The following is a 10,170-nucleotide window of genomic DNA, read 5'->3' on the forward strand; positions in this document are numbered from 1 at the left end:
CTCTTCAAATGATGTCTCACGTTCTGCACGGCCGTTTAAAAATTGTCGACATTGTTGCGTTCGAAACCTGGAGAACGAGCCGGCCCGTGGCCGTGGTCGTCACGACGTCTGTGGAGCAGTCGTTGGTCCTTGGTTTCAGAGTGAAATTTAGCTCGGTCTATAAGCAGCCACCTTGCAAACATAGTTATATCCCTCAGAGTAGACGCCAAATTTATCAATTTATAGAATTTCGTGCGCGATAATCTCGTAAACGTTCGATCTAAACAAACTGGATCACCGGCTTGAAATAATGCGGTCTTTCACTAACACTACATAGAATGAATCCAAATTCCTAAACATCTTATTACCTACACCCAAACTTCCATTAATAGACATAATTTTGCTATTTCCTAACATTCATTCTTAATATGTAGAACTGGCTGTGCTTTCCGTGTACATTTAAATTAACACTTGATCAGTATTTAAATCGGTTGATAAATGATAATTAATAAGTATATCCAGCGCTGTCAGACTATATCGAGCGATTAATGAAGATAAGCTATCGGTATAAAAATTTCAACTGTTTGATTTACAAAAATCACGTTGTTTCCTTTGTTTGATCTTTTTTATGTGTAATTTTACTCAAAATATCGTTTTATTGATGTTTTATGATAATTATTTATAATCTCCATATATTCAATAAATATTTCTCGATATAATCATCCTGTGAGAAAGGTGAGGAAGTGAGCGAAAAATTGATACAAAAAAATGTCTAGTTTATACATTTTATTATTCTACGTTTTTTTCACTAATACATCATGTCCGCAATAATGGACTTATCAAAAAACAGGCGAGGTGTAGTCCGTCAAGTAGGTTTGATATATTATGTACGCCTGCGGTGTATGAGCTGTAAATGCGTGATGTAGGGCACGAAGTCACGAACATAAAGCTTAAATCAAGTTATGTTTCAGCTTAATTTTATTCTATTAGGTGCACTACATACTGAAATAAATATGCATATTCAGGAGTAAAATAGAGCTATGTGTNACCAGTCCCTGTCTCTTATACACATCTAGATGTGTATAAGAGACAACATATACGTATATGTGAGCTACACAACTCTGTGATTTACAGATACTGGATAGTTGCCAGCGCAGCAGTGCCTATCAATACGCTGTTGCCAAGTGTTTCATGTTAACATTGCCTTTAAGTTTAATAAAAAATATTGGTTCAAATAATGAATAAGTGAGAGTTTAACACTAAGACTAGAGCTATCCAGTCATTTTTGGCACTGAAGGATTCCCACTACCCTCAATTAAAGTGGTAAACAAGGGATTTTTTATACTCTGTTCAGTTTAAATTGGCTTTAGCTGATTTAGTTGAAAATTTTGTTCAGTATCCTATTGGACAAAATACTGGGAACAGAGATCTCCAAAGCCAAAGTAGAAAATTAGCAGAAGCCAACTGGGAATCTAACAAAAAGGCCTGTGATTCTGGCCAATTTTACACTTTCACTCTGTGCCTAGAAGGGGTTGTGTGCAAGGAAGAGTTTTTTTACATATGCCATTTGCCAGGAATAAAAGTTGTTTTGATTATTTACACCAACCTAAGCATGCTATAAAATGAAAGTAGCACAGTTACAATAAGACACCCAGTCTCTTGGGTGGCTTGCGTACACTGAATCCCTAGATGAAATCACCAATGATGTCATTAATTGATGGTATCATTATCATTCTCCAAGAGACCAGTGTATTCTATAAATTTTACTCTGAAAAAGCTTGTAGACTCTTTATGTTTTGGATTGCATTGGAGTTATTGGAGTAACAACTGTGACATTGAACAGCCGTTTGTCCGACCACCAGAGACAAACTCACAACCAGACCAGGTCTCAAAGCATTACAAAGAAGCAACTTCATCTCAAAATCATTGTTGAATTCAACAGGCTCTGTGACACCCTCAACAACAAGGTCAAACTTCAAACTAAATGCAACAATGGCCCCTGCAAAAATGCAGGATTTAACAAAGAGGATGGTGTAGTCTATAAATTTTATTCAAAGATGGTTGTAAACTTCATGATTTTGGACTACATCAGACAAATTGGACTAACAACAAGGACACTGAACTGCTGTCTCATCAACTACCTTCAAACTAGAGGACAAGTGAACCACATGTGACGAGCTCACAACCAGACCATGACTCTCGATGTACCGGAAGGACCCACCAGCATTGTGATCAAGCAGTGGCCTGACAACAACTGACCAATGATAGCTGAACCTCTCATCACAACAGAGTGGACTCCAACTATCTGTCTCCTAACTACTGGACTTTTCTGAACTCTGACAGAGTTTTCAGAGTGATTTTTCTGGTTCAAAATTTTACTGTTGTGTTGTATCCTATTTATTATATAATGCACTTATTTCCACCAAAATTGTAATAGTTAATGCTTCTTGTAACTTGAAAATGAATGCTTGTTGCATTTTACATGTTGTTAATAAACTAAAACTACTTCCTGCAACATGCCTTTTGATCTACCAACATCATCTGAAGTAGTACCTAGCTATTGTTCCTCTTTCTGATAATTTAAATCATCAAATTCTCTGGTCAGTAGTCACACATATATGATTATACATAGCTCCTTATATGCCAGGATGTACCAGTGAGGCTACACCTACACTTATAGCCTCATGTATGCCAGATTAATTAATAGAAAACAGCACCATTGGGACTTTGGCATACCTATGGCGTGTACCCAGTGAAATAAAGGCCTATTGTTAATTGTAATTTTTAAAATCACTCACGAAATTGGCATTTTTACTCACAATTTAAAAAATTTTCCACTTGATGTTGGTTCTAAATTGGCTCCACATTGGCTGTGGATTCCACAGGAAGCTCAACAAAAAACTTCCTCATTTGCCACCATGCTTTCAGTGCCAATATGTTTATATTGCCACAGTTCTTAAGTTGCCGGCCTTCAATAGAAATGATCTATTTTATGATTAACACTGAACAAGATCTTTCCAGAGCAATCAAAAAGATTCTAATTACTAAATGGCAATTGAACCCTCCAAATTGTAGTTCTGACTGGTATTATTCAGTTGTTAGTGATAGATGGCAGGGCATGTGCAATTTTTGCTTAGTGGAAATTGACAGTAGATGAATTACCTCCTATGTGATTGTTAACATCCAATTTTCCAATCTTGATTGCAACACGCAGCTTCTAGGTGAATAGCCATAGCTATCTGTAATTTATTGACAAGAATTTTACTCTCTTGCAGGAATTTATACACTTGATGTGATGATTTAGGTGAAAATAGTATGTGCAGTTATCAATTGGATAATTATTTCAGCATGATATAATATTGCCAATGGCTGAGTCTGCAGGTCTGCCACCAGAGCTCCGCCCCACATGCAGGATGTTGCTGAGGGGCAAAGGAAGTGTTGATCGCACTGCATCTCTTCCAAAATTGGAGAGGTAATCACCATTCTAATGTTCAACTGTAATGTAGTTTTTTTTTTACTAGTAAATTTTTCCTCTTCCGTGCATTTAGTAAATATGGCTTACTGGATTGTTGACCCTGTAAATTATTATCTCTCAAAAAATTTTGTGCACTGATATAATGTAAAAATATATTTTATCAATTAATCTTCATAAAGCACTGTCTTGTCCACAGCTTTGACAACTCCCATGATAGCTCCTTCAGTCGCACTTGCTCAGTTCGCCTCCCCGGGGACCGCAACTCTCGAGTGTTTCGACCTACTGACCTCACAACTGGGGAGCTGCTGGGCAAAGGTTTCTTTGGCCAGGTATTCAAAATGTTGCTTAAATTCAAGAATTCAATATTTTTAAAACTGTAATCATATATGTATTTTGCTTCTGAGTGCACTACTATAGTGGGTTGTGTGTAAAATTTGTTAATGTTTTTTTTTTTTATACTGCTGCCACCTTAGCCTTTGTGTACAACATTTTTGTGTATAAAGTCTAGCGTGTGCGACATGCTAAGAAATCCTCTTTCACTAAAATGGTTTCAGCAATTTTATGACATGACTTGTGTAAAATAATTTGAATTTTTTAAACCAACTTAGTTGGTTTCTTTTCAAGATCATTTAAAAACTATTTTGGTTTTGTTTCAGGCTTTCAAGGTGACTCACAAAGTAACTGGTGAGGTGTTTGTCCTCAAAGAACTCTATCGTGTTGATGAGGCTGCTCAAAAGGCCTTCCTAAAAGAGGTCAGTGATGAACTCTTGTTGAACTCCACATTCACATCTCAAAATATTCCATGATTTTTCTGGGATTTTGCCTGGCTCTTATTGAACCCCATTCACCTTTAAATATCCTCCATGCTTGTGTGTTGGCTGCAAATGTTTTCCTTAGTCTATGTAATATTATAGAGGTTTTCATGGTCAAAGCCATCTGTAGATGACATGAAATGGAATACAAAATTTATTTCTAATCACCTGCATTGATGCATGTTTGATAAAAAATTTTCTAATTCAGGTTGCGTTACTTCGTAGTGTTTCACACCCAAACGTGCTGCAATTCTGTGGCATCGTTTATCAGAACGGCTCCCTACACTTGATCACAGAACACATAGCAGGCGGGACGCTACAGAGCATCATAAGAGAGAGCACTGATGAGTCTCTGCCGTACAAGAGGCGAATGGCGTTCACTCGCGATATCGCTGCTGGTATGGACTACTTGCATCTCAGAGGCATCATCCATCGAGATCTCAATTCCCTCAACTGTCTTGTCCGAGCTGTGAGTTCTGTCTATAGACTCTAGGTTATATATTATGTAATATATTATTTATGTGTCCATGTATATTGCCTCAAGCATATTGTCTGATAGAGCGGGACAATGTGACATTGGTGCACGCAACTGAATTATTAAATGTGCCACCTTGCTTTCATGTTGAAATTATTAATTACATGAATGTTAGCCCGGCTTGTCATTGGATCAATTATCCTTGCAATCTTAAAACCCTAAATACCATCATTACAAATGTCATTAATAATGTAATGTACTTATATTAATTTAAGAAAAACCCATCCAAACCATTTTACAAAGAACCTAATTTGACTCTTTTGCCAAAATGTAGAAAATTATCGTTCGTATTCAAAACTCTATTTATAAGTACAGATTTAATATCTAAGAACAAATTTTTAGTCCGATCGATCCTTTCCTCGCGGACTCGAACTAAGAATAAATTTCTCCCACTAAAAGTAAATTTTCAGGTCCAGTCATTATCCCGACACGATAAGTATCCTGGATACGCACCTCAACAGCCACTACTATATTTATGCGATGCTAGTCGTCTTATCCACATACAGATAAAAAATAGACAGAGGCATACGTATGTATATTAGATGAATGCGATTGAATTGAGCAGTCACCATTTCTTTATTATTGAGACAACTAATGTTCCTAGTACTGTATTGTGAGATGTTCTTTATAATTATGGCAGTTTGCCAGCATTACATCATATTAAAAAGAACACCATAACTTTCTCTTTCTTTGAACGATTTTTAACTTGTTTGAACGCAATTATTATTCAGTATGAAGTATTTCTCGTTATTTCAAAATCAAAGCAAGTTCAATTTAGAGTATACAGTCAAATAAATGTCACTGAATACACTAACATTCTTAATTTATTTAAACATTGTAAAATTTTTGCAGAATGACAGTGTAGTTGTCGCGGATTTCGGACTAGCACGCATACTGCGAGAGCGCAACTGGAGTGTAGAGCGCAAAAAATTCGTTGCCAAGACAGGCGCAATAAACGGTGGCAAGGGGGCCAGTCCCGGCCAAGGACTCAAGAAGGCGCGCAAGAAGCGCTACACGGTTGTGGGCAACCCATACTGGATGGCGCCTGAAATGATAACTGGCAACAAATACGACGAGAAAGTCGATATTTTCAGTTTTGGGATCATCATGTGTGAGGTATGAATTACTGATACGCACTTCTCTTGCGTACTTCAGGTATTTTGTTTTAGTATTAGATGGCAGAATTTACTTCTTTATACACGTGCGATTGAGGACCAGAGAATTTGTTGATTTATATTATCAGGGAGTGGAACTTTTCTTCAGATGACGGTAGATGACGGTAGGTAGATTCATGTCACTGGATCCGGTTTGTCATGGACACTAAGGCACGAAATTTTATTAGCAATTCTATTATTCATCGAACTATGAAGATAATATAAATCAACAAATTCTCTGGTCATCAATCGCACTTGTATATTGTTTTCTGCATGCATATGATTTCTTTTAGTTATATGTTATTGATGTTGCATGTTTCTATGGCCTTATTGAGGATTGTTACTTACATACCTATTTTGATTGTTGTTGATCCTAATACGTACAATGATGTGGATGGAACATGCATGCATATTCTTTGGATATAGTCTTGGGTATATAATTTGGTCTTATTTTTCGTAAGATCTATAATTATGTGTGGGCTTCCAGCCGGTTCTCGACCCTAATATCACCATCTGTGCAATCTTGAATTCAATGAGTTATTTCTTCAGAGAAAAACTATATAATTGTACCTTCAACGGCCATCGTAAATCTGGAGTTCATAAATTTTGGATCACTAAAATTCATGTCACTGGATCCTGTTTGTCCTGGACACTAATGCACGAAATTTTATTATCAATTCTATCATTCATCGAACTTTGAAGAATGTTCAAATTCAATGAAATTCCAAAAACACTGTGAGTACTAATATATACCATTAGTCTGCTTGAATTGCAAGTTTACCAAGAATTTAAAAGCCAAGAAAACGGCAAGTAAATTCAACATGTCTCCTTGACATGTTGTAGGTTCGTTGCATTTTCTTCGCTTTTAATTCCTTGCTTAACAATGTGCAGTTAATCAGTCGCGTGGACGCCGACCCCGACGTTATGCCTCGCCTCCACAACTTCGGTCTGGACGTGTTCGAGTTCCGGGCGCAGCATTGCTACGAGTGTCCCGAGGCGCTGTGGCGGATAGCCTTCCTGTGCTGCTCCCTGGACCCCGACCATCGACCCTCTTTCTCACAGATCCTCCAGTGGCTCGATGCTCTGGTGCTCGACGCCACCGTTGGACGCACCAAGTCTCAAAGTCTTCTGCAGGAAATAGAGACTTTTGAAGAAGGTCGGTGTGAGCAGGAAAAACAAGTCCAGAAAAGTGTGAGCAGGAATCGTTTCTAGCCCTAAGCAAAGATTTTAAAAGGAAATTTTTTATTCCTGTATCTGTGTCCTAAATTATGTATTTGATGTTGCTTTGTATTCTGAGAGACTATTTGATTGTTTGTGTATATTTTAAACGCAAGATTTTCCAGGCATCCAGCTGGAGAGCAGCGGAAGCAGCAGCAGCCCCGAGTGCGGCGTGTCATCCGAGGCGTCCACCCCTGACCCCGCCACCGCTCGTCCTATGCTGCCCTTCCTCCGCACCATCAGCGAGACCCTTCCATGCAAGACTGCTCTCGCCAACGGCTCTTCTTCTGATGTTATTCCGCTTGCAGCTGAAGAGTCGCTATCGTCTTCGAATCATATTGGCTCCTCAGAAGTCATTCCACCGCAGTCTGGAGATTCATCATCTTCTCCGAATCATTTCAGCTTTTCTGAAGTCATTCCACTGCAATCTGGTGATTCATCATCGTCTTTGAATCATATTGGCTCCTCAGAAGACATTCCACCTTTAAACATAGATTCGTCATCGCATTCACACCACATTAGTTCGTCTGCAACTGACTCGTCAGGAATGATCAATCCTCAAACTTTTCCAATTAGCTTAGAAAATTTGCCTCCGAATATTTGTTGCTCAGAAATTACCTCACTAAATTCGGAAGATGAGATATCGGATGCAATTCGTGGGTGTTCGTTTGAAAATTTCTCGCAACATACATCCAATTCTATACGATTAGCAGATGAGACCGATAATACAGCATCATTTCCAAAGAAGAGAAATGAAAATAATTGTGACCACTCAAGTCCAAAGTCACTCAAAGAAACAATGAATGCTTCCAGAACTGCAAACAAGCCTTCTGATAGTTTATTGTGCAATTCAGCGCATTCTCATGGAAAAATATTAGAAGAAAATAATCAAATAGGCCATGCAGTATCAACAATGTATCATGGACACGATCTTGTATTGGATTCATGTTCTCCTGTTCTCATGAACAAAATTACTCAGCACAATCCCTTAAGATGTTCACGCGGAGAAGACACTGGGGACGGTCATCGTTTATTTTGTTCTTCTACGGGAAATCGCAGCATTTCCGCCATCACCAACCAACCCAGTGCTGAGTGCTCTATAAATTCAGTTATTTCAAGTGACTTCTCACTGGCAGTTCCTATAAAAAGCAATACTGTTGACCACAGCGCTACTTGTGGCTCTGAAATGTCACGATGTCTTCCATCATCGTCGTGTAGAGTAAGTGATGATAGTCGGGATGTTCCTCCACTTGAAATAACATCTCGTGATTTTTCTCGGTCTTCTGATTCAGACCAATCCGCTACTTACTGTATGCCGTGCCAGGAATTTCCTTTCCTCTCGAATGACTTACATTCCAATGAGATAAATGAAAGATTGTCTAAGAAGGGATACGGAGAGATAGATTGGTATCATAGTAAAGACAATGTTAGTACAACTGCAAATTCCTCTCCACGTCACTACAAGTCAGTGTATAGTTATCGTAGTATTTTTAGTTCAAGTGATAGCATTAGAACTTCTTCAAGTAGTCTCAAAAATCTTTCGTCGATCTCATCTCCAAACAAAAACTGTTGCCGTTTAGCTTTAAGCAACTTAAATTTAGCGGACAGATCATTAGAGATAGATGAGTTGCCTTCATACAAGCAGCATCATTTGACGTATTTGAGTGATGCTTCGAACAGAGCTGCAAGAGGCTTGCGAAGTCACCGTAGAGCTCAGCGTGCGTCCAGAACGCTGACTGAAAGTAATTTGGAAGGGCTGTCTCTTTTTGCCTGCAATCAACGCACGTGTGCTGCTGAAAACGAGTCCCGAGAAGCTTCTCTTCATTCAACTGGTACAGAATCTTTGAATATTTTGGCCGTTAATAAACAAGCGAATGAAAGTGATTCGCCAGGATTCAGTCGTTCTTTGCTTCACGACGCTCAGGAATCTCATAACAAGACTGAGAGATGTCGAAACTCGTCTGAAAATCATTCTGTGGACGGCCGTCAGTCTCTGAATGTTGGCATTGCTTCTGTTTCTACTGGATTGAGACTTGATGAGGCTGTAAAATGTCCTCATAAGAATGAATCTTTTAGAAACAATCAACATAGCGCTAGTAATAGTTCCTTCGTTAAGAGCTCTCATTGTCTCCCCAGCGCCTGCAAAGATCAAGTTCACATAAATGGTTGTGGAGTTTGCCAGGATTTAGAACAACCTCCTTCTGAGTCCAAGGTCATCTTACAGAATCCTCAGTCATCGGTCGGTGACGCCAGTGTTTGCAGACACTCGGCCAAACTATTGTATAACACTGCAAAATTTCAGAAGCCAACTTCTCATGCACATTATTAGCTACAAACATGTTCATGATAACTCGTATAAACCTTTACATAAATAAAAATGTTCCGTAATTCTTTTGGATAACCTGAATTTTGTCACTGTACTTATTACTCTTTGCTGTGATTCATTTCATGCATCGCTCTCCTGAGGTATCCCGGTGGATAACATAAAAGTCGCCATTTATGTATTAAAATTATCTGTTTATAAAACTGTTCTTATTTATCTGCTTCTGATGAATTTTTCGTGCATTTCAAGTGGATTTCAGCCGTTTTTGCTCAATGTATACAAATTTTGAAATGTTTCTTCAAAATTTTCTTGCTATTCATAGTTTTCTGTATTAATGGCAGAGTTTTTATTAAATATCCTTGACATCTGAATACCCGACCAACACCAGGAACCGGGGTACAAATGTTACTATCACAATGATATTTTTTCGTCATTTGCCATTGTAGAGCAGTTAATGAATTTAAGTTCATGCCGTTTGTTTGACCTTTATTTTTGTAAAGTAGTAAATTGTTAGTTTGATATTATAATAGCAATCCTAAGAAATTACAACTTTAATTAAGAGTTTGAATGTAATTTTATATTATATATCGTTTGCTCGACGCAAGCGGAGACTCTCTGTACTGTTTCTATAACTGCAATTTAACTTATTTACACAATATATTCATATGTAAATC

General features: G+C 38.1%; 1 protein-coding gene across 1 annotated transcript; it reads left to right on the forward strand.

Moving 5' to 3' along the window:
* Positions 1-3,259: 3,259 nt before the first annotated feature.
* LOC108681676 (serine/threonine-protein kinase pakG) lies at positions 3,260-9,936 on the forward strand. Its single transcript, XM_018170727.2, has 7 exons — positions 3,260-3,451; positions 3,651-3,783; positions 4,111-4,206; positions 4,475-4,735; positions 5,654-5,917; positions 6,847-7,111; positions 7,299-9,936. The coding sequence occupies exons 1-7, from the start codon at positions 3,345-3,347 to the stop codon at positions 9,500-9,502; spliced, it is 3,330 nt and encodes a 1,109-aa protein (XP_018026216.1). The 5' UTR covers positions 3,260-3,344; the 3' UTR covers positions 9,503-9,936.
* Positions 9,937-10,170: the final 234 nt, after the last annotated feature.

This window comes from Hyalella azteca, unplaced genomic scaffold, assembly GCF_000764305.2.
Source record: "Hyalella azteca isolate HAZT.00-mixed unplaced genomic scaffold, Hazt_2.0.2 contig1459, whole genome shotgun sequence".
NCBI lineage: Eukaryota > Metazoa > Arthropoda > Malacostraca > Amphipoda > Hyalellidae > Hyalella > Hyalella azteca.